The sequence below is a fragment of the Vulpes vulpes genome, chromosome 16, assembly GCF_048418805.1.
Source record: "Vulpes vulpes isolate BD-2025 chromosome 16, VulVul3, whole genome shotgun sequence".
Taxonomy (NCBI): domain Eukaryota; kingdom Metazoa; phylum Chordata; class Mammalia; order Carnivora; family Canidae; genus Vulpes; species Vulpes vulpes.
In genome coordinates this window covers 91318148-91343584 of record NC_132795.1, presented here as the reverse complement: position 1 = coordinate 91343584, position 25437 = coordinate 91318148, and the positions used below count along the sequence as shown (strand labels likewise).

Genomic DNA, 25437 nt, shown 5'->3' with positions numbered 1-25437 from the left:
TGTATTTGAGGGGTAATTTAACTTACTATACATGAGACAGTGTTTTTAATACTCTGTATTGAGTATAATGTGTAATGAATCTATAAAGAATAAATTATATGAGTCATACATTATACATACTAAATATACATATATTTTATATTATACATACATATATATACCATATAAATAGTATCTGCTATACCCACTTTTCAACTCTTTAGCTTTCAAATCTCTTTTAAAGACTACACCATGACTACAAAGGTATATCACAAAGAAAAATACCATTTAGTATACCTGTGCATTTTATTTCAATGGCAAGTTTCACAGGACTTCTTAAGTAATTTTTAGACATTTTATAATCATTATCAAGGTATAATCTGATTCATTTAGATAGCCATTTGAAGGAAATTAGGTATCAGAAGCCTTTAAAATAAAGTAAATCTGATTTCTGAATGAGGATATACAAATGTGGTTGGTCATATTTATCAAATGAGAAAACAGATATAAAGTAATTAAAAATAAAACTTTTAGAAATGTTTAAGATTACATTTAGATAAATAGCATATATTTCACTTATTCTCAATATTAATTAGAATATTTAAAAAATACATAGTTTCATTTGGCTTTCCCTTACAATCTTAAATTTCTAGTTTCTAAACTAATTAGAATTGGCTTATTATACGTCAGGTACCTTATCAGGTAAAGAAGGAAATTACTATGGACAGTCAATGGGTTAAGAGGTCAATATAGAATAGGAAAATCAATTTGCATTGATTTGACAAAAGGTCCATTTTACAGAGCCCCAAGGATTAGTTTTTAAGCAGACATCTTTGAACTCTAAGACATTTTCAACTAAAAGGCAGAAGGAGAAGTGCATTCTTAAACACGTAAGATTTTTTTTTTTAAAGTCATATATGGTAAATGCCATAGTTAAAGGTAGCTGCTGTTTACTGATATTATGAACCATGCTTAGGATTACTATATAATTCATATAGAAGCTTTATGAAAAGTATGAAAGTAATTTATCTCATGTCAATCTTTGCTTGAATATTCACTTAATAAGATCTTGGGATCTTAAGAACTATAGTGGACTGTAGACATTTCAGTGTTGACATCAATTAAATATTAAGGTAAAATTTAGTCTGATGTGAAAAAATAAAAAAATGATAAATCTTTCCTCACCTCTTTCATGGAAACAGCCTTAAATTTCACACAGTAAGATGTAATTATTTAACTCCTTATATTTTCCATTTTACAGATATTTCAGCTTACTGACAAAGTTAAGACAACTCTGTGTTCAATAGCACACATAATGATTATCTGAATTAGGGTTCTTAGGTTTTATGTTGCTTTCAAACTCTAAGGCATTTATCTGTAATTCCTGTTGGTTCCTACTCAGGCCACACCTAGTGAGACCAGAAGTATATTACACTCTCTTCAAATCTCTTTGACAGCTGACACTTCACATACCTCACTCCACCATAGCCATTTCTTACCTTCAATGGCTAGCATTGCCCGCAATTCCCGATTCAGCAGCTCATACCGTCGTTCTAAATCATGCTCTTTTTCCCTAGGCAAGTTGCAAAAGTTCATCAATATGCTAATTACTAAATCATTAAACACTTAAAAGAACCTTTAGGTTACATTGATTTTAGGACTCATAACTGACTTTTCTCTTTAACTTTAAGCTACTCCAAACAAATGATACACAAACCTAAAACCTTCCTCAGGTTGAATATTTACTAGTGCTATTATTTTTCTCCTTCAATTTTGAATTGCACAGAGGTATATTTTAATTTTCAGATAAGTAGTCTCATTCTTCAATGCTTCTTGTATTAAGTGTCAAGTATAAGGCTATTTTGTAAAATATGTTTCATAGTTCACAATAAACACTCTTTTGTCTGGAATGCCATGTGAAAAAAATACGAGAAACATGTAAGTACCACCAATGCAAATTTAATACAGAGACAATTAAAAATCCAGGAAGAGTTAAGTTTTATGCTTCTTCACAACTCTTAATCAGGTTCAGGCATGGCAGAAATGACAAAAATAGAGGTTTTCACGAAAATAAAACATGTAAGCCTGATCCTTCCCACGCTAGGTGGCATAATATAAGAATATTGCTAGTGAACAAAAAGAAACACGCATTAAGTCCTATAGTGAAGTGCTAAAGACCAAGAATGCTTACATTTGGTCCAGTCTCCATTTTACTGTATACAAAAGTGATCTTATGATTGGAAGAATTACCCAAATTTAGGGTAACATCATCTGTAGATTACAAAAGTACTTTTGTCCTCATTAAGAGTTATTTTCATTTTTAACTTAAAATGTGATGTTAAATAAACTTCAATTTTATTTCTTTTCTCCTCTAACTCTTAATATAATCCAAATCTCCTTTTTGTGCACAAGTGCTTTATTTCTTAAATATGAAAAAATTTTATATTCCTTGGCTTTCTATTTAATAAACATTTTTTCAGCATATATTACTATTTTAAAAAACTTACTGTTCAGATGAGAAATGATTATATATTATTTCAATTTTTATTTTTATATAAACTATACTGTAATCTCCAAGGTAAGAAAAATATTAAGCCTAATAAATGTGAAATCCCAAAGAAAGCAATGACAAAAAGCCTAAAATTCATCAGTGTTGTAGGAAAAACAAGCATAGTCATGGGTACTTACAGGAGAGAAAGCTGGTTCATTCTCCTTATTAAGGCATTTTTCTTATTAACCAACATAAACCATTCCTGCATCATAGCTTCTTCTTCTTCTGTGTTCCTTCCTGTAATTCAGCAAATTATTTATTATATGACATTTTACAAGTCAAATAATACCTGAGTATAAGTGGTTTCTTTTACATGAAACATATTTTAGCTACCCCAATAGTACAAATTAAACTGTTTATAATAACATAATATTAAAGTCTAGGGTCTGAGAAAAAGAAATCAATATCTCAAAACTCGTAAGCCTATCTTCTAAAACTGGTATTATTCCGCATGTATATTTCAGTCCCCCCAAACATATCTACAGATCAGACTAACATTAAGTACAGTTAAAAAAAAAAAAAAGTGTTCCAACTTTTAAATCCTCCCCAGAGGCTGACTTGTTATTATGTTTCAATGAGGAACTCATGGTGCTGACAGATATACGGTCATGATAAAAAAAAAAAAAACATTAAAAAATCATTATGAGAATTATAAGACTAGCAGGAAGATCAGAGAAGTCCAGAGATTTTGTGAAAGCTTCCGCTTGTAACAACTTGCTTTTTTTCTTATTTTCCTCCTCAAAAGTAAACTAAAGATATCTGTTCATATACCATTCTGGAACTCATCATCTCTAATAGGGCAAACACATGCAAATTATTTTAAATACACTGTAAATGACAAACTACAAAAATTACTTATAGCTATCTGTGAAAAGACACATTATAATGAACAAAATAATGTTCAGTAAATCCTAAAACATTTCAGCAGAGAGATCTAAAATTTAGATTTACTAATTGCACATTTAACATTCACTTTCCATCATCTATACCACTCTCCACCAGAAGCCAGTATATCCAGGGTTATAATATATAGTATATATTTACTATTGTCCATGTAGAAGTAGGCCACAATCACATTCAAGAAAAATATTAATTCCCCCCCTTCCCACCTCTCCATTCAGATTGTACCTAGTCAAATTTATAATTCTTTGACTTTGTTTTTTTCTGAATTTCACCCATGCCTGGTTTATTGTTTTGCTAGGCCATTATTTAATACTTCAGTCCTACTTCTGTATAGATGCATGGGGCTAACTTAAATATCTAATAACAAATAAAATATTCTAGCTTTATTTTCTTTTTAAGCAAGGTATCTTCTTTTAACTTTCAAACACACTACCAGTCCATTTTAAAAATTCAGACAATAGATATCTAAAGTAAGTGAAAAGCCAAGTCTTTCACCAACCCCTTCCTCTTCAGTTCCCCTCTTCATCTCCTTTTCCCAGAAGTACTTCCACAGTTTAGCACATCTCCTTCTAGACCAAACAGATTACTATGTGTATCAAATGCATGCATATACCTTATCTATATATAGACATATACAGGTTTGTTTTCTTTACCATAAGTGAGATCATATTATGTATTGCCCTGTGATTTGCTTTTGTTATGCTGTTCAAAGAGCTACCTCATTCTTTTTAATACTTGCATAAATTATGGATATACCATAATTTATTTAACTATTTTCACATTAAATCTGAAGAAATTTTAAGAATGGAAATAGAATATAAAGAGCTGATCTGTGTGCAAAAGATTAAACAGGTACTTCAGAGCATCCCTGTAAAATACTTATCTGTTGTTCATCATTAGGGAGAATAGTGAGGATACGTGCCTTCATTAAATGCTATTAAAACTTTATGGTATGAAGCAAACGTAGGATAGATTTTTCTGGAGTATGAACAAAAGTCTTTATTGTTTTACAGTATTTTTAATCTCTCTTTTAGGGTAGCTGGTTTTGTATTCACTTTGGACCATGTGATGTCTTGACACTGGTCATGTGATACAGGCTGCGATACGCACAAATCCCTGGGTAGCAACAAAAGAAGAAAGAGTAGAAAGAAAAAGCTGAGAAAAAGCTTGCAATTTGGAAAAAGGCCAATTGTACCCTGGTGAAGGCCTTTTTGATCAGTGAAATGACACATGTGTGCAATATTAATAGGTGCAGTTTTTATGATATTTTATTTTCTGACTAAAGACTTAGTTCTTGTGTTCATAACGTAAGTGGCTTCTAAAAATATAGACATATTAAAACTTTGTTCTGAGTTTAACTTAACCTATAATTGAGGCTTTCAGCAATACTAGAAGCAACTAGCCTACTCTTAAATTAGCATCATTTTCTTCAATGGAAGACTGCTTCCTTGAGAATAACAATATTGATATGGTACTGTGTTATTTTCAGTTTAACTCCTGCCTGTGATTTCTAGGTAAGAATAAAAGATCCCCCTCCCCTAATTGTTAGGAAATGACCGATAATACAAGAGTCTCATGTTTCAAAAGGAAATAAGCCTGACAATAACAAATATTTAAAGACACATTACACTCTGCTACATAGATTACAAAAATTAACTGAAAAAAGCATATTTGAGGTTAAATCAATTCTGTATTGCTAACTCCTTATCTGAGATAGTATACAATGATGGAAATCTATACTTAGCCTCGTAATAAAAAAATTAAATTTTCTTCTAATACATCATTACACTATTGTTTTTCGGGATTTAAAATTTTTTAAATTTAAAAAGCTTTTAAAAGCCAGTAAGTTGAACCATTACAAATTAATCCTGACTTTAATAACTGGTTAAAGACCCCTTTAGCTTTATAAGTAACAAAAAATATTAAAGCCTGTGATCACAGTGAGCTTTTCTCATTTCTCCTCTAACCATTTGTTATTTAATCCAATACTAGTAATCCAATTTGTCCATCAGACTTTTAAAGGGCAGAATGCAACTTCCTCAGCTTAGACACTTTTCAAAGTACAATATATTTTTCAAATGAATGCTGGATGTTTCATTTTTCCCAACTGTTCCTAGCTCTAATGCATGAGGAAAAAAAGAACAAGATGAACATTGTTCATACTGATTAAGTAAGAGCTCATTAAAGAGCTGTCAGTGCGGTACTTTGAATATGCATGAAGCATATAATCAGATCTAGTACCGTCACTAGAGGAGAATACGGTAAGTACAAAGGATTGATTTAATTACTTAGAGTGGGCTGTGGTGGTAAAGCAGTCTTGTTAGTGCAAAAAGAAAAAGAGGTTGTATTCTGGCACTGTTAGAAAAAAGGCAGTTTTAGCTTCTGCCACAATACATAATCTCGGAATAAAGCACTTTACATTGTAGCTTAAAATGAAGACTGTCATTATTTTATAAAATGGCCATAAATCATTTTATCTTGTTTAACCCCACCTGGTTAACTACTTGTCTTTCAAAATTATCTTTAATTTGTAATTACAACTACATCTTTGTCACCTTAGAGTGAATAGGGATACTTTTTAAAAATCTCATTTTTTTTTCACTTTCATGAATTGGAAAATTAAAGACATATACAACTGACGACCATTTCAAAATAAAGGATGACAAAATCCTACAGGTCAGCATACAATTACCGAAATGTAAAAACATGGCTGGATTTTTATACTGTAGTTTTAAAGCACAGTGCCTCATGCAAGTATACTACAAATAACATCACATTAACATTTTAAAGTATTGACTAATTAATACAATCTCTGGTAATATTTTTCCTACTTTTTTTTTCCTCAAAGACTTCTGTTTTTTATTTTGCCTCTAGGAATGTAACATCCTTTCTAACATCACTATCTCTTAATGTCAGTTTTTTCTTTTAACCAATTACTACACAGCTGGGATATGATTTGTAAAAATTATTAAATGATCAAGAATAATGATAATGGCGGGAAAAGTAACTGTAAATATGACTTCAAATCATTCTATGACACAGTTCACGAAAACCACTAAACAGAAAGCAGTGTAATACACAGCATTACATATAGTATACTTAATAAACCCAAGTTGACTATAGCAACCATTTTTATATTTCATCTCCTCCAAAAAAATGATTTAAATTTAGTTAAGATTTAATTTCATTCAAGAATTCATTCATTCATCCAGGAATATGTATGTAGTTTTCATTTATTTTTTTCAGAAGCAGTATTTTCAATGTAAATTTTTAAATGAATAAAAGAAAAGTGATGTCAAAACCCTAAAATTATGAATCATATATTCAAAATTTGTCTGCTAATTAATCATTCCTAATTAATCTTTCATCATTAACTTATTATCCATTTAGAAAGATATATTTTTAGACAGTGAATTCTTACATAAATACAAAATGAGGAACAATACAATTTTAGCCAAACAGAAGATGAATTAAGCGGGTAAGAGCGAAAACACAAAGATGTAGGCTGTTGTACATATAAACAAATTCAAGATTTTTCTACCATGAAAACATGAAAGAATGCTGAAATCTTGCCATAGCTCCAAAGCAGAGATGGCTGACTAGTGTTCCCATATGGCCCTTAAAGGACACAACATAACAAAGCCAAGCCAAACATAAAAACAAAAAAAGTTGCCATTACAAATTGTCCTGATGGTATGATAACACCAACATGATGACCTTTGAAAGACATGATATATTACAACAGAGAGACATATGAAGGTGTCCAACTAGCTGGTACTGGAGAAACACATTTTAATAACAAAGGAAGTGAAATCTGTTAGATTTAATGGATGAGAAAGATGAATTTACTGTAGTTATGTAGGGTCATGGACACATGAACTCCTAAAGCCATTATTACTGAAGGACTCCAGCGCATTGGTTTTAGAGAATATTTTAAACTTAGGAAACAGAGCTTTATTATGAAATTTTACTATATAAGCAAAGAGCTGATAAATGTTTCTACCCCAAGAATATCCTCAAACAGCAATCAACATAAATGAAGAATCTCATAATCTTTATTGATGTTTTCTGCAGCAATTGTCTTCAAACTATTTGCTTAACGTGATATACTTGTCATGGCATTAAAAATATAAACTTTGGGGAAAATCCTCTCTTTTCGTTGTAGTAAAATAAAAACTATGAAAAACTCTCTCAAAATAAACAAACCTTTTATTTACCCATTTGGTAAAACAGATTCAGGGCAACATCTCTCTATAGATAACTTCTGACAGACTTCTAGCATGTACTTCTTACAGGAAGAGGGAACAGACAACTTCACCAAAATTCTTCTTCCATGAACTTATACATAAAAAGAAGCTATTTCTGAAGGTTGGAAATTAACAGCAGTCTTCTTGTACCAGCTCCTTAATAGAATCTGAGTAGCCTTTTTTCTGCCAAAGGTCAGAGCTGCATTTCTCAAAGGTAAACTTGGCACAAACTTAAAATAGCAAAAAATAAAAATAAATTTAAAAGCATGGAAGGAATTATCATGGGAAAAATTATAACTGAAAAAATTATTTATATTTACTTACAATTTAGTATTTTAAGTTCTTATTCCTTTTTTAAAAGATTTTATTTATTTATTTGACAGAGAGAGAGCACAAATGGGGTGGAGGGCAGCAGGCAGAGGGAGAGGGAGAAGTAGACTCCCTCCCCGCCAAGCAGAAAGCCTGACGTGGAGCTTGATCCCAGGACCCCGGGATTATAACCTGAGCTGAAGGCAGATACTTAACCAACTACCCAGGTGCCCGGTTCAGTATTTTCTTTAAGTTACATATGGGATGGGTTTGTACCTATTAACTTTTCTGTGCTAAGAGCATGTAAAGGTATTAATATGACCCACATTTCAGGTAGTGCATGACTATCTTGACTAACTACAAAAAGGCACTTGACTAAAGTTAAAATGCTCAGAACATAACTCTAAAATTGTATTTCCTTTTTTAAGGTAATTTAACATATCCTGTAAAATAAAATACAGTGAGTCACTTTTATAGGCATCGCTGAACCAAACAGACTACTGTCTACTTAGTGAATCAATTAGGCATCTTATAATAAGGGGAAAACTTGAATTGTGAGCCATGCTTACAGATGGATAGCTTCCCCTGCCAGTTCTCCCCTCTCTTGAAGCCTTTTTGTTTGGACTGCACCTGGCGAACTCTTCTCTATCCCTCCCTCCTTGTCCTAGGCCTTCTCACAGTCATGTCATGGAAATGACTTAACGAGGGGCTCCAGAAGGGACAGAGACATTAAAGACAAACATGAAGAGTTGAATAAAATTATTTCTTGAAAAGTAGGAATGGACAGAAGGAACTATTTCTAGATTAATAGATTAATATATTTTAAGATGTGATTTTAAATACGTATTTTTATAGCTAAATTAAATATTACAAAAGATATTTCTGACCTTTTATATATTTACTTCAGTCAGGATTTCTCCAGGGGCTTCTTCTCATTGGGAGAATAGAGGTTACCTTTTTTTTTAAGGTCATTTGGGCATATGTTTTTTTTTTTCTTTTTTATAGGGTGGTCTGGTAACCCAAAACACAATGTAAGTATTTTATGGAAATATTCATAATATATGGAAATGACTTATAAAGTAACTTCAGAATAAAGACCTCTTGTAAATTAAGTACCACCTTTATGAATATGTTTACTTGTATTAATTCTGAGGAACATCCATGAATAAGACTATAAATTCTGGTAAGGCCTCGCATAATGTATAACTGCACTATCTATAGTGTGGCTGGTTAGAACTGTTGTCTTGATACGAGGCAAATAAGGTGAACACTGAATCTGCATCCAAAATGGCTTTTTTTTTTTTTTCCAGTTTGGCTTAAAAAAACAAAGTCGACTGAGCTCCTAGATCTTAGACTAATTAACTTCTCTGAGCCTTATTTTCCATTTCTATAAAGGTAATCATATTGCTTACCTCATATGTCTGTTAGAGAAATTAAATGAAAAAGTCTATGTAAAGTCTTTAGCACAGTAACGGAGACTAAAATGCTCGCTATGATGATGATAATGAAGAGAGTGATAGTGGCATATGCAGTGTTGTGTCATGAAATGGAGATACAAAGATGACCAAGATGTGGCTTCTCTCCTCAAAAGGGCACATGGTCTACTGTGGAGAGACACGTAATCAGGAATAACTAGAGTGAGAGTCAATTTCTAAACAACTCCACAGACAAAAATTGTTTTTAAAATCTTTGGTAGCCATAACAAATTATACAGTTATTATGTCTTTGGTCATAAGCAGGATAGGTAAAAACTGTAGGTGAATAGGTGCAAACTCATTTCTGCAGCTGGAAAAACAAAGTGAATGCCCTACTAGGTCATCAGTGTCACTATTGCATACAAAGGATGGCCACGAGAGTAGCACAACAATGTGGCTGTGCTCCAGGTAATGAGAGTCTAGTTGTTTGCAGGGTGTTAGAGAGATAAAAACAAAGATCATAGGGATGCCTGGATGGCTCAGCGGTTGAGTGTCTGCCTTTGGCTCAGGGCATGATCCCAGGATCTGGGATCGAGTCCCATATCAGGCTCCTTGAAGGGCGCCTGCTTCTCCCTCTGCCTATCTCTCTCTCTCTCTCTGAGTAAATAAATCTTAAAAAAAAAAAAAAAAAAACAGATCATAGAATATGGCTTATTTTCAAAGACTGAAGAAGGTAAATTTTAATATTGAAAATTATGGACTACTAGAATACATTTGAAAGTTTACTAATAATTAAAATAAAGAAAAAAATGAAAAAGACAATTTGAAGTAAAAGTGGATATAATTTTAAGAAAAGAAAGCCCTCAGCAAGAAAAACTAAATAGGGACACCTGGGTGGCTCAGTGGTTGAGCATCTGCCTTCAACTCAGGGCATGATCCTGGAATCCTGGAATTTGGGAGGGAGTCCCACATCAGACTTCCTGCAGGGAGAAGCCTGCTTCTCCCTCTGCCTGTGTCTCTCAAGAATAAATAAATCTTTAAAAAAAAAAAAACAACCCAAAGTAAAAACCTTTACTGAGAAAGTAAGTTTTCATCATTTTTACAGGAAGAGATTTTTATATTAAAAGCAGAGCATCTAAAAAAATAAAATAAATAAAAAATAAATAAAAGCAGAGCATCTTTAAAAATCAGCTTATGAGGGGGATCGCTGGTTGGCTCAGCGGTTGAGCGTCTGCCTTCGGCCCAGGGCCTGATCCTGGAGACCCGGGATCGAGTCCCACGTCAGGCTCCCTGCATGGAGCCTGCTTCTCCCTCTGCCTGTGTCTCTGCTTCTCTCTCTCTCTCTCTGTGTGTTTCTCATGAATAAAATCTTTAAAAAAAATCAGCTTATGAAATTGGCAACGCAGATCAAATAGCTGATTTACTAAATGCCAGGTGAGAATGAGATTAGATTCTGTTGAGAATGCAGAAAATTAAATATGTATCATTTTTAAAATATAGAAAAAACATGTAGATATGCTTCTTTCTAATAAAGAGCTTCTCCAACACTATATTATGCAGTCAGTGAGCTACTCTTTTAGGTAACCCCCTCTTGTGTTGCTTAAAATGTTTAAAGGTCCTTTTAAAATCATACCCAGTGCCTCCAGTTTCTAAAAAGGGATGAGTTCAACTGCCAATCCCCAATATACTACCTGTGCTGGAACTTCCTTTTCCACTCTGTATCTTCCTTAATCATGCTTGGGTTCAGATAACCAAGTAACACTGGGATAGATCTTTCCTTATGTTCCTTCTTAAAAGTCTTTATTCAATGAGGGAGAGCAGAAGGAAAATTTAACCTATTCCCTTCTAGACTGTGGCTACATTCGGTCTTAAAACACATTAGCCTAATCAAAACAGGACACTGCAGAACCGTCTCCAACAGCACTTTAACCTGCACAGAGCTTCAGAAATTACACAACAGTTTGAATCAAGTGCAATGCATGCTGTTTTTCTAGACCAGACCAGGTGACTAGTGTGGATTTCAGCAATGTATCAACTCATCCAATGCCCCTTAATCTTCTCAGGGGAGCAATTCTCTTCACATCATGGTACACAAGAGAGGTTCACGATGGACTTATAACCACAGTGTTGTTTCCTCAATCCCTGGGAACAACAATGTCTCACAGAAGCTACTCTATATAACATCTCTCTCTCTCATCAGATCAGTGACAACCAGTAACTTTCTCACAGGCTGGGAATAATAATAATTACGATGATGATAACAGCATCAAATATTTAATGAGGTTGTATAACTTACAGGTCGCTAGTGGTAGAACTGGGCCTTATATCCAGGTAGTATGTCTTGTAAACCACCACTCTTAGCCACCCCACCCGACACTCACAGGTAACTAGTCTTACCAGAATAGACCCTTTATTTAGAATTCAGGCCAACCTTGACAAAGCCTTCTGAATGTCTCTGATAAGCAAAATGGCACACACACACACACACACACAACAAAGCAAAAAAACAAACAAACAAAAAACAAAGCAAAAAGCAAACCTTCAAATCTCTGATAAACAAACAAAAACCATTCGGTTCAATTAGTTCATCCATTAGTAGTAGGGATTTTGTTCGTTTTTCCAATGTAGGCCACTGTGACTTAACAATGATCTCAGAGCAGTACATCTGGGGATGTCAAGGGGAATCAGCCTTTCTTCCCATGTACATATATCCTTATGATCCTTGAATTATATAGGTCAGTGTATAATGTCTTCTAGAAACATGATTCCAGGGATAGACCCATCTACTTCTTGGGTAATTATGAACCACCCTGATTCCATTTGAGCATCTGAAGCATCCTGCAATGAAAATGGCCAAACAAGAATACTCTGCCTAGCACGGGATTATCAGGGTGTAATTAAGTTCCAGTTCTGCTCTTGAAGAGCTACAGGAATTGGATAAATTACTTAATCACCCTATGCCTCAGTTTCCTCATTTATAAAAATGGAAATAAACTTAGTACAACTTCGGGCAGTGGGGGGAGTTCTGTGAAGATTAAATGAGTTAATATATGGAAAACACCCCAAATAGTGCCTTGGCATATGTTATTTAATCAATGTAATGCTGGTTACTATTGTTATATTGTTATTGCTGTATTCATTCTCTCTCTCCCCACACACATACACATACAATAAGGAACCACATTCTTTATTCAAGCTTCAGGGTCCTTTCTGATTATCTGATTCCTGGAATTATGGATAGAGCAAGGAATGGTGATTTCTCCTTGGCAGAGTCTCACAGTCTTTTTGACTGCCTATGCAAGTACCAGAAAGGCCTACTTACAGGAGTAAACCTTGAGATGTGAGCTACGTTGAGCAAGAAATTTCTATCTTCACTGGACCAGTCATACTACCATCATTTTAAGTTTCTCATTCCCTTCAAGTATGGAAGCCCAACAACTTAATCTATTAACCATTTTTCTTAAAGGATCAACTCAAATGCAAAGCCTCTATGAAATGATCCCTTTCCCAAGGTTACACATGCTCTGTTAAGTCTGTTCCAAAGATTCCCTTTGCTAATAGCAGTATCTTTGGTTAGAAATTCAGAGAAAATAAAAATCTAGTGTGTAAATCCCAGAATCTCTAGAATTTCCAAAGATGGTTTTCAGATACTTCCTCAACCTAATCCCAGGATTTGTTCAATGGTCCTTTTTATCATGATAGGAATGTTTAGATATCCCTAAGAATGAAGAACATCCTTCTATCCCAAGAGTCCCTTTCAGATTCTTGCCAAAGTCCTATGGGCCAATCTCCAGCAGTTAGCCTAATGTCCTTCTATTGTGTTATATGTCCTCTCCTTTTTGCTCCAAAGCTGTAGCGTACTTAAAAAGGGTCAGAGCAGGCATATCTAACACACTTTACGTACACTCCCACCCAAAGTCATGGTCAACTCCAAATCTGTTTAGTCCTTATATCATATATTTTAGAATTTAGCAAAATAGCTACCTAGTCAACACTGACAATTTTGCAATGTTCAGTGTAACTTAATTAACATTTTACTTAGATTCAAAATAAGCTCTTGAAACAAGTGGTATTAAAAGTTTAAAATTTTAGCTCCCCGTAATTTTATTCTCATGAGAAATTAAAATATTTATGACTACTTTAATAATTTATTTCTGTGGAAAGTTATTTACACATAATAGCAAACTACTGCTATTGTTTAAAGCACTGAAATGCATAATAAACTCATTTGTTTTAATTAAACTTTTATTTTAAAATTTTCCTTACAGAGGTAGATCCTTCAAAAGCAAAACAGAGCTATGACCAGGTCCATCAAGTTTCAGATCATAAGTGTCTATCTGGGGAGAACATGCTGTTGGGGAAGAAGAAATGTTGGTGCTTTACACAATTCCTAGCTTTGGCCACCAAGTGGTGCTATTAATTCAGAGTGAACTGGCATTGGGGGAGTAGAGTTGGGTAGCTTTGGGGTGGGTAAAATATATAAAGTCAATAAATCCAGAAAACACAAGTTGGATGTTCATAGCCCATTGTACTGTGAATTTACATATCCTCTCCCACTCAATGTCACCAGTATAAAAACAAGATTCAATAAGATTCAACATCTTATTTTGCTGGTTACGTCCACTATACTCCCTCAGGAATATAGCTACACATAACTTGCACCAAAGTTTATCCTTTCAGGCTATGCAGCTATAAAAATAATCCCACAATTCTGATTAATTTTCCTCCTCCTACAACATTCATCCAAATTACCCAATTAAAACACACAAAAAACCATTACATAAAAGCTAATCAGCAATAAACATTACAAATCAATAATATTAAGCATTTTTTTAAAAAGCTAACTTAATTTTTAAAAATAGATAACAGCTTGATGTTTTTTTCCTTAACTTATATTGTAAACTTATCTTGAAGAAATAGCTCCCCTGAGTGGATGAATGCCTTTCACATTCTAGCTTAGAAATGACATGTGGAGACAGGGAACAGATGCAATGATTATATATGTTCAGTTTTCCTATGCACCTAGAAGCGTATGAAAAGTGTTAAAAACTTATCTAGTAGCTAAAAGAAAGATGTAATAATTTACAATCCACTAGAATAAGAGCTGCAATATCTACACAATGGAATAAATAATGATTTGAAAGCAGAACTTTGTAAGTCTGCATGATAATAAAAAGAAAGTTCACACCTATTAATGCAAAGATGATAGGATCTAGTAAGGGTAAGCAACTAGCCGGTTGTCTCTGTACATTAACATCTGTATTTTTTTTTAAGATTTTATTTATTCATTCATGAAAGACACACAGAGAGAGAGGCAGAGACACAGGCAGAGGGAGAAGCAGACTCCACACAGGGAGCCCGATGCGGGACTCGATCCTGGGCCTCCAGGATCAGGCCCTGGGCTGAAGGCAGCGCTAAACCGCTGAGCCCCCCGGGCTGCCCAACATCCGTATTTTTAAGAAAAATGTTTCCATTTGGGGAAACTCGGAGAAAGGTATCAGAGCAGAGCTCCCATCCTTCCATAAACTACCTTGATTTTGACTCTGGACTGAGGAGACAATTCACACATGCTTAGCCATCTCTGATGTCATTCTTTGTCAAATCAAATTATGAAATCTTGGTTAAGCTTCCTAGGATAGTGTCAGGATGAAACAGGAGAGGGGAAGATACATTTGCAAAGTTGGTTTGGATGTTCTAAAATAATTTTTTCAAAATACAAAGCTTAAGTTGTTTATTTCTGTATGTGCCTCGTGAAACTCATACAATTAGTGTATCAATTCAATGAAATGTATATAGATTGAGGGACTAGCAAATTCCTAACATTTTTCTCCTAGCCATTTATGTAGTTATAGAAATGTTCAGTTATTAGTTTTTTTTTTTTTTTTTGGTATATAAGCCAAGGGTTGAACAAACCATAACTTCCCAGTCTTGTATCGAATTGCCAAATTAGTTCTTGCTGCATTTTTGGGCGGGGGATAAGGAGAGGGACTCAGAGAGTCTGGGTATGTGTGCTGAAAAAAGAGAAGAATTATGATGGAACAGGAGATGTGCATATTACTTAGAAACTAGGGAAAATTTTAAAGTATAAGTAGAAACAATAATAAATAATGAAGTTACTACTATAGCTGATGGCAGCAGCTACTTTTATACTGGGTGCTAACCCTCTGCTGAGACATCTGTGCCAAGTACTCTTATATAAATTTTATCTATATCTGTATCAATATGTTTTATACTCTCAATACTCTTCTGAAATAGGTTTTATCAACCTTTTTCTTTCTTTCTTTTCTTTTTTTTTTTTTTTTAAAGTCAATAGCTGAGGAAAAAGAAGTTCAGAGAGGTTAAGTAATTTGTCCAGGACCACTCAGAGTCTAGCTGGTATCTTGCTGGTTTTCAAGTCTATGCTCTGATATCTTTATGCTGTGCTACTTCCCTTAGCATTTGTTACACAATGGATTTAACATATCTCAGCCCCTTGTTTCTCAAAATGTGGTCTGTGGATCACCTGTATTATAACTGCCTAGAATATGGGCTCTACCCCAGATCCACTGAATCAGAATATTTTAGGCAGGTCCTGGGAATCTGTATTTTTAACAAACTCCTCAGGTGGTTTTTAAAATGCAGATAAAAGTTTGAGAACCACTGTCTTAGCCCTTTACAAATAAGTCACCAAGATCTTTTTTTTTTTTTTAAAGAAAGGGTGATATTTCATGTATAAGATGTTATTTTAGCATTGGCATGACATTACACAAATTTAATTTCACATTCAGAAGAAAAACATGTTGCTGCCAAATCAGTTCAAATGCCTAAATTTTGTTTCATAGATAGTTGCTGAGAAAAACACATTTTCCTGGAATTTCTACTTTTTAAGTGTTAAAAAATTTTATTACAGTCTAGAATAAGGATGTACCTCACTTTAGGCAATAGACATGTTCCAAATTAAAAATTATGGAGATGTGATAATTCTTTGGGTTCAAAAATTATATTTTATATTTCCAATTTAAATTTCTAGTAGTGGAAAATACTTTCTAAATATCACTGGTAGAAATTATATACATTTGTTCTTCTGGATAAATGAACAAACATGAATCAGCAAATGAAAAAGTCACCTTAAGACTATATAGTAAAAGGCGGGGACATACAGTTGAGTGCCAAGGAGAAAAGAAACAAATGTTAGAAATGAGAACCTTGTGAGGTTCTCTATATCCTGAATCAGAGAGATTCCTTCCTAGAAATCGTATGATCCAATATCTATCGCATGAACTAGAAATGATTCAACAACAGTTGAGTGCTACTACACTTCAACATAATTTATATATTTTCCTTCCTTAAATAATCCAAATAATGAAATGCAGATAGAAACAAGATATTAAAGATTCTTGAATTATCTGAACAAATTGTGAGAATAAAGATATTTTCAGAGTATAACAGTTGTTTCAATTTTTCTTGTAACTACAGAAGGAAAATATCAAGGACAAAATAATCTAGGAATATTATCAATGTTAAAAACTGAAGATGTAAAAAAGTAAACAGCAAAAGCACTGTAAACACCTTAAAATGTAAACTTTCCCCCTTTTTTTTGAGATTTTTTTTTTTAAGTAATTTTGACACCCAATGTGGGGCTCCAATTTACAACCCCAAGACCAAGAGTCACATGTTCTACTAAGTGAGCCTGCCAAGTACCCCTGTAAACCTTCCTTTTAAAACAAACTTTAGGGGCGCCTGGGTGGCTCAGTCTAAGTGTCTGCCTTTGGCCCAGGTCATAATCCAGGGGGTCCTGGGAGGAGCCACAACCCGCCCCCTGCTCAGTGGGGAGTCTGCTTCTCTCTGTCCCTCTGCCTGTAGGTCCCCTTGCTTGAGCTCTTTTTCCCTCTCTCAAATAAATAAAATCTTAAAAAAAAAAACAAAACAGACTTTACTATTTTCTTTATACTACATTACTATTCATAATTATTTTCAATAATCAAAGGCCTATTCCATTATAGATGCAATATAAAATAAATAAAATGTATATATACCAATTTATTATAAATATTTTATTTAATGCTTGATGGTGACAGATAATATTCCTAACACACAAATGTTTTTCATCCTCTGGTATTTTTTATTTCAAAGGTGATCTTGACAAATTTAAATATTAAAGATTATATAAATTATAATAGCTGACACTCATTGAACACTTTGTATGAACCAGGCACTGTGCAAATGTTTGATATAAGGTATCTAATTTAATTCTCACAATTCTCGTAGCTGCCATATACCATATCAACTTTGACCCAGTGTGACCAAATCTGAACTAATAGATTCACTAACCAGGGTTAGGTTTCTGCACTATATATTGAGTGTAATGAAAAATCACCAGACATAAAAGAATAAATGAATTTCTTCATTTCTGGGAATTAAATTTAGGTTCTTTCCCCCAATTTTTTCTAAAGCCATAGTGTCCACATTCTGTGAAAGTGGAAACTGAGGCTCAAAACTATGACACTAAGCTAGTAAACAGGAATGAGTATGGTAAACACCAGAATGGCTATCATTCTCCCAGCCAGCGTCCCAACTCCCTGCTGGAAGGACTGAGCCCATGTTTTCAGATGCAGGTATGCTGAGGATTAAGTATGGCAGAAAAGCGTCTTCTATAATTACGTTAACAGCAATGGAAGACAGATGGGCTTTGGTATGTAATGGACAGGACATGGAGACCTTGGAGAGCTGGGCCTTCCTTGGCTCGCGGTTCCTTCCACCTGGCTAGGATTCCGCTAATCAAAGATGTGACAGAAGCATTTGTATGACATGTTCTTTTACGCCTTTAACTTTTCTGAATATTGGATTAGAAGATAATTGCATGAGGTCATGTCACTTTTTGCAATTAGAAAATGATTTTATATTATTTTGCATTCTTGGAGTTAGGTGACAAAGTTAAAATTTTGACATGGCTAAAAACACAGAGAGATGCACAAAACAGACCTGTGCTGTCACATTTACCTAGAGTGTGTTACCATTTTACTTCCAAAAAGTAATGGATTCTATCAACTCTTAGTATCAAAGGATGTGGCTCAATGCCTCAGGAAATTATGCTAAACATCCATCTTGTAGAAAATTTTCAGACATAAAATGTTAACTTTGTTACTGGTTTCTTTATTACATTACAGATTCAATGCCCTGTGAATTGTCAGGAGTAATTTTAGTGAGGAACTATAGGCCAAGTCTATACTATTTCAGAACCTCAGAGATCATTCTATTTACTGTATGGGACCCAATTCCCTTACCTTTGTTCTTATTTATAAAAAGTTCCTTTGCAGACACCATATGATATCTTAGTTTTTCCATTTCATATTTTATGTCTATGGAGATCAAATGGAAACATTCTACTTTAATAAGCTAGGAACTTCATTTTTCTATTTTACCATAGTATGTCATACAAAGTTAGAAAAAAATTTCATCAATGAGAAATCTATAGTTAACTTTTTTTTTCAGTTTTGTAACTAACATGACAAAATAGATATTTTACTTATTTGATGCATATTTTTCAGTGACAAGGCCTCTTTTCTCACTGTAATTTGTATGAAAGTAGACATATTTATGCCCATTAATAAAGGACCGCTATAAAATGGAGATATTTTATTACATTAATACTACTTCCCATCCATGCTAAATCATAGAGAATATAGAATAACCAGACAGAAAAACACCTCTGTTGTTTTATTCAGAAGACAATTTCTACTTTTTGCTGACTTTATTAACTACAGTTGTCCATGTTATTTTTATTACTGTAGGGTTTTCCCCTTTATGTTAGAAGTGTGAATAAATTATAGGATCTTAAGAAGCAAGATCTTGAGCCATGTGCTCAATGATCAATATACAAAAATACAATTTTTCAGGATAAGAGAAAATGTAAAGAGTATATAGAAATATCAGAAATATATGTATTAAGTGTGAATAATCGCCAAGAATTTTCTTCACACAAAACCTGAAAAGTGTTGCTGTATCAAACTTCCTTTCCTGGCTAGTTATTAGTTGTACAAAGTCAGCTTAACTCCAAGTTCAGATATCTTTATATATAAAAATGTGCCCAGTTTTGGTTTTCATTTTCCCCTTAGAGATATGGGTATGGTGAGAGATGCAGCTGACTACCCTAATCTCCTACTAAGTGTACAGTGATTGCTAGAGAAAAGAGAGCTAGTAAAAGATATGTCCTTTACAAATATATAATTTAAATCTCATAAAAATGTTTTTTAAAATCAAAGAACCTATTTTTACAGTATTTTCTCAGGCAATCCTACCTTTATGTTATTATCTATACCCTAAACCATAAAAACTACATAATCTGCCATTTTCTAAATCATGGAATAAAATGGTTTATATAGACCCTGTTTTAATGTTAATGAATTTATAGACACAAATAGCTAGCATCAAGGCTACAATGAAAAGCAGGACACTTCAAGCATTCAATACAGGGAAAGGGGCAGATTAGAGATCAATAACAAAATCACCTGGTAAAAAAGGAAAAAGGTGTTGCATTAAAAGGCTTTTTGCTTTACATGTGAAACAATACTGAGAAACCTGTATTTTAGCACTTGTACTCAACAGGCACTCCAACTATGCCACGATGAGAACAGAAACCCATCCTTTCTAATAATCTTGTGACAAAAGCTAAAAGACATCATCCTATTAACTAGTGATCTCAACTGCTAATGCGGAGTACTTCCTGGTGCCTTTTATGTAGAATGCTGCTATTAAAAAACCACTAAACATTCACTGTGAACAACACAGAATCATTCATCTTTTATCAGCATCTCTTGTTAGAAGAGTATGAGTGGGGCTGAAGGTGTCATTGATATTATGGAGTGGAAATTAATCAGAAATTTTTCTCATATTTTCCTCATCTCACTAATTTACTTTTGTACAAATTTCCTCCTGTTAAAAAGTTCATACCCAACCCCCTGTTGTACTCTTTTAAGTTGAGAATATTCAACGAGTGCGTCCACTGAAAAGCACCAGGTCCTAACACAAAAAGCATTCGAAATTCTCATTTAGTTGTCTTTATTTTGCTAGCGCCATGTGGTCCTTGAAGATGTAGAAAACACGGGAAGCCGAGTAAAGATCAGAGCAAGCTCATTAGCATTCTGACAAAATTGGAGTGGTGGAGATGTATAGTTTGCCTAGTTTGTCGTTTTGAAAGCTACCGGTGGTAAGCTTTCTATTTCATTGTGCTTTTGTCTTTTGGGGGGGTTTCAAAGCAGCAGGGTATTTGTTAGCCGTAGGTTTGCACAATGCATTGTGGGAACCTTTCCTGCACATTCAGCCCTATATAGTATCATTCCAGTTTGAGTCAAAAAGTTTTTTTCACCATTTATAAGAAAGGACATGTGTGTGAATCTTAGTGCATACCCTCAATACATTTATTGGTCTGCTTTACTACTGCTTTACTGGTCTCTTTTGCCTGAATCACAAAGTCCAAAAAGAGTCAGAAACAGAGCCTAAATGACATAATTTTCAATCTTTAAAAAAATGTTGCCATTCATTTCAGAACACAACACTAAAACATTTATTTTCTGTTCTTTGTCATGAACAACTAACTAGCAACATGCGGGACTGATTCAGTTAGTTAAAATTCAAAAGCTCACTGCTTAACTATAATAGAACTCAACTCTATTTTTGAAAATAGTATAGAGGGAAAAAATGGTTTGTGCTTTAGAATTATGTAAATAAAGAATAGTTCTTAGAAGACTTAAATAACTTATTACCCTAGTCATTTGATTTTCTTCATCGTCACCTTCTTTTTCTTTTCTTTTTTTCTTTTTTTAATACATAAAGCTCACTTTGAAGAGCTAAATGGGCTACATTAATGCTACTATTCAACATGAATGTTTCCAAGTTGCAATGAAATGGATAAAGGTCTTTGGGGATGAATTTATCTGCTAAATCCTTGTGGTTGCCCTCCTATCTTGGATGATGACCCAAAAGAATGTCAACAGCTCATTTCCCAGAGAGCTGGAAGAAGTCCCTATGCAAGCCATAATCTGCACATTCTCAAAGAACCATTTCAAACATTATATTTCACAAGCAGTTTTAAGTGATTTTCCTCTCATCTCTAGCATCCTAGCAGTACTTTGGACATAAGTGCCACTGAAATGAGGGCTAAACAAAGTTAACACATGAATGCTATATATGACATATAAAATGTTAATTTATTTTCAATACACATTTTAAAAACATAGTCATCTTGTTGCAATAATATATTTATGGCATTGTGAGATAAATGTCTAACGATTACTATTTTTTTTCAATTGTGGAAAAAAAGTGTTTCTTATTACTGGTTATTTTTTTACTTAGAACCTAACCCTATTATGAGAAGTATTTATGGTGTTTCTGAATTTGTAATTATTGAAATCTGAGGAGAAACTAAAGAGCAGTAGTGAGTGAAATATAGTACAGGAGTAATCTGGTAAAAGTAGTTTAACAGTAAGAGAATGGACCATTTATATATGAAGCCTCTGATATAACAGTATTTGGTTGTACCACCCTTTATTTCCTTTGTACATTAAGAAACCACTGGACTAAGTAGTATGTCATCTTGGGGAGGGGATAGTTTTTACATATTAACTATTCATATTATAGTAGAACATGTAATTAAAATGATGGAACTTTTCCTTATTTCTAATTTAAGCTCTAATCTTCACCCCTGAAGGCTTTTCTTAGGCCTTCGTTTACAGTTTGAAAGCTCATTCTTTTGCAAACAAATAACAAAACCCTAAAGAAACTGCCACATATAATTATGTGGTTATGGTGTGATCTTATTTATATACCGTTGAACATGAAACTTGACTAACTTAAAGCTTAATATTTTAATGTACTCCAACATTGAGCTGTTCTATTGCTAGCTTTAAAGCTATTAAAAAGAAATGGATGTTACTACAGTAATAATGACTGAATTAGTTCTATATTTTGCAATATGAGTATAGCCACAAAATTATTAATCTACTTCACTGCATTCTCTTACCAAAGTTTCTCGAATAAAATCGTTTGGACTAGCTATATCAAATTAGAGAGCAGTCAGGAGTGTCTAAGTCCAGCTTTAAAACAAATATCTCAACAATTACTTAGCCATATGGAAAATAGGGTATGTCTTCCTGAAGCCATTTTAAAAGTATATTTTCTATCTTGAATTTAGACTTCATTAGAAACCATTTCTGACTTGTAATGTTTAGATTGCTGAAATATCACTTTTTTTTAAAGAACCACAAAAAGACATGTAAAAAAGCAGGACTTTTTAAAGCTGCCAATTAACAATTTTCTAATTTTTAAAGCCCATTACACTTGCATTTATAACAGTTTCAATATCCAGAAAACAAAGTGGAGTTTTAAAGCACTATGAATAAACAAATGCAGCTGTATAGTTAGACACAGCTACACACATGCTAACATAGCTTTTTTTTTTTTTTTTTTTTTACATTATACCAAATTTGAAGCTTCTTCACAAGTGTTCACATTGTACCGTGTTTGGGTTCCTATGACTTAAAGGCCAGATGCTTTTCACAAATGACCAACAATTGTAGTTAGAATAAATTAATGATTGATTTTTTTTAAAGCTTTGATGGAATTAAGCATACTTCTTTTCTCAATGTGCCTATGTGAATGTTTGCCTGTTAAACTTTTTTTTTTTTTTTTTTTTTTGACAAGTGAGGCCACCCGGCAGAAAACAACTGATGCAAAACCCAGGAATAATCCCTCTGTTTAGTTCAACACTATGGTTAGCCTTAACACTGCCTCTATTATCCAATGGATTTAGAGAAACTTTCATTTATTTGTTGGCCTCAGTTTTCAATTCTGTTGCCCTCTTTAAGGAAACCTAGACTTATTCCTATGTAAGTACATTTGCATACTGGTACAATGCAATGTCTTAGAATTTTTATTACCCTACTAAGCTAAATAGGGGCTGTGTACATATGTAATTTGAAAAATACATGAAAAGAATCAAGATATAGGTTAATACTCCTACTAAGGATTCTGAAGCACACTGTAATAAACCTATAATGCTCATGGTACAAGACTAATGTAATTATTTCCAACAATATTTTAACAATATACAGTCATCTATTTTTTAACAACCCGAAATTAGTGGAACCTAAGAAATGCACTTGATTATCATAAAACCAGTGCCAATTTACTACATTAAAATGTGTTCTTTTCCTATAGGCATCTTTAAAAATCTGTATGTTTATTATGAATAATATTTTACATTCTCTAATTTCAGAGTCTATGCTATAAAGGTTTACATGAGATAAGCAAAGTAGAATATGAATTTTTAGTTTACTTAAGGGATTCAAATTAGGGATTCACTTAGTTGTGTATACATTAGAGCAAACAATCCAGTGTAATTTTTACAATACATTTTAAAAATTTACATTGCTTTTCTTGAAACATTTGGTTATTGAATCTTAAAAAAGAAAACAACAACTGTGTAACAAACAGCATGGTTTAGAAGGAAAACATGTAGGAGTGAGAGTCAGAAAATAAGAGTCTCTTATTCTAGCCTCACTGTTTCCATCAGTTAAAGAAAACGGATGCTAAGACTGTTCATATTTTCAAACCTTTATAACTATGTGATACAATTGATACAAAAAACAAACTGCTATAAAACTGTAAGTTAAGAATTTGTTCAAAAGTTGATTCTTATAGCCTTCTTGACTCCACAAATGCTTTTAATAGTGAATGTACAAATTGCCCCTATTTATTTATAGATTGCATAAGACCAATTTTTTAGAACTTTATAATAAAGTCTCCACTAACTAAAAACGGATCATATGAGACTTAATAAGGAAATCATAAAATTCTTTGGAATATTCTTTCTTAGCTGTTTTCCCTAGTTAATGCAATCAGTACTGATACCAAGCAAAACACATCACCCAGAATGATGTGCTATTTACACCTTAATTTAAAGAGGGCGGAATTAGCAATACCACCCACACCCAACTCCTTCCTTTTTTCTTCCTTAGTTTTTCCTTTAAAAAATGACGTCAGTTTCTGGAAATATTCAGCTAAGATAAGTGTCACATAAACTCACACATCCAGATGTTCATAGAGGACTTTTAAACTTTATCAAGGAAGTGAAATGGAAAGATGATGACGACATTCTGCTATTAAGAAAGGAAGTAGAGGTCTGCAGCTCCAAATGCAATTGGATTTTACTGTATATAGTATTCTCTTTGGAATAAAAATAAACATGCATTTTAGGGTCCTAGCTAGTAATGTAAATTTCTTCTATAAAATTGATTTCCCTATTGGACTAAGCACATCAATACAAAAACAAATGAACTACCAAAGTGCTCTAATTAACAATTTTGCAAGTGAATACAGACATTAGCGCAACACTGCTGCCATTAAAGTCTATTCCTTGGCATATCTGTTTCTGTTAACATTTCAATAGGCCAATTAAATGACCTTTCCCCCTTCAAACTCAATTAAGCTATTTGAACTTCAAATACCACCTTACCATGTATTTATACAAAATTTACACAGAGGAAATTAATTTTTTAGTTTTAATGGGTTTATTAACAAGTCAATACTATTTTAAGTTAGTGCTCACAGAATTTCATATAGTGTAAATACAGGATATTATCTGAATATGCAGTTGTCTAAACCAAATCAATCTTTCCATTCTAATCTTACAAATTTTATTTTTGGTCTCTTATTTTAACAATTTTATCATCTAGTTATAATTTTAAAATTTTAAAGATACAAATAACATTTATTGTTTTTAGGCAAGCTGAAAACTAAAAAGCAAAAAGTAAACTAAGAAAAAAATATAGTCTTCAGGTATAAAAGAAATCTGTTTTTCCTTACAAATTAAAAAAAGAATTGAAAGCAATGATTCATATAACACTAAAAGTTGCAAATCCTAAGATCCCCAGCATTTTGTAATAGCAGAAAAAAAAAAAACCCATATCAAACCTTCAGACTTTCTTGATGTCAAAGGAGGGAAGAAGAGAGTACAAGTGGGAAGAAACCAAAAAGAAAAGACCCCGAGACTGAAATA

At 33.3% G+C, this 25437-nt stretch overlaps 1 protein-coding gene across 33 annotated transcripts in view; it reads right to left on the bottom strand.

Annotated features, from left to right (window-relative positions):
* The window catches only part of EHBP1 (EH domain binding protein 1), a 320237-nt gene that overhangs the window by 6178 nt on the left and 288622 nt on the right, over positions 1 to 25437 (bottom strand). For all 33 annotated transcript variants that reach the window (XM_072742367.1, XM_072742383.1, XM_072742385.1 and 30 more), the window contains 2 exons: positions 2668 to 2767; positions 1479 to 1552 (listed from right to left, as the gene is read on the bottom strand). In XM_072742367.1, coding sequence (XP_072598468.1) covers positions 1479 to 1552; positions 2668 to 2767 — 174 coding nt within the window. The remainder of the gene's footprint in view (positions 1 to 1478; positions 1553 to 2667; positions 2768 to 25437) is intronic.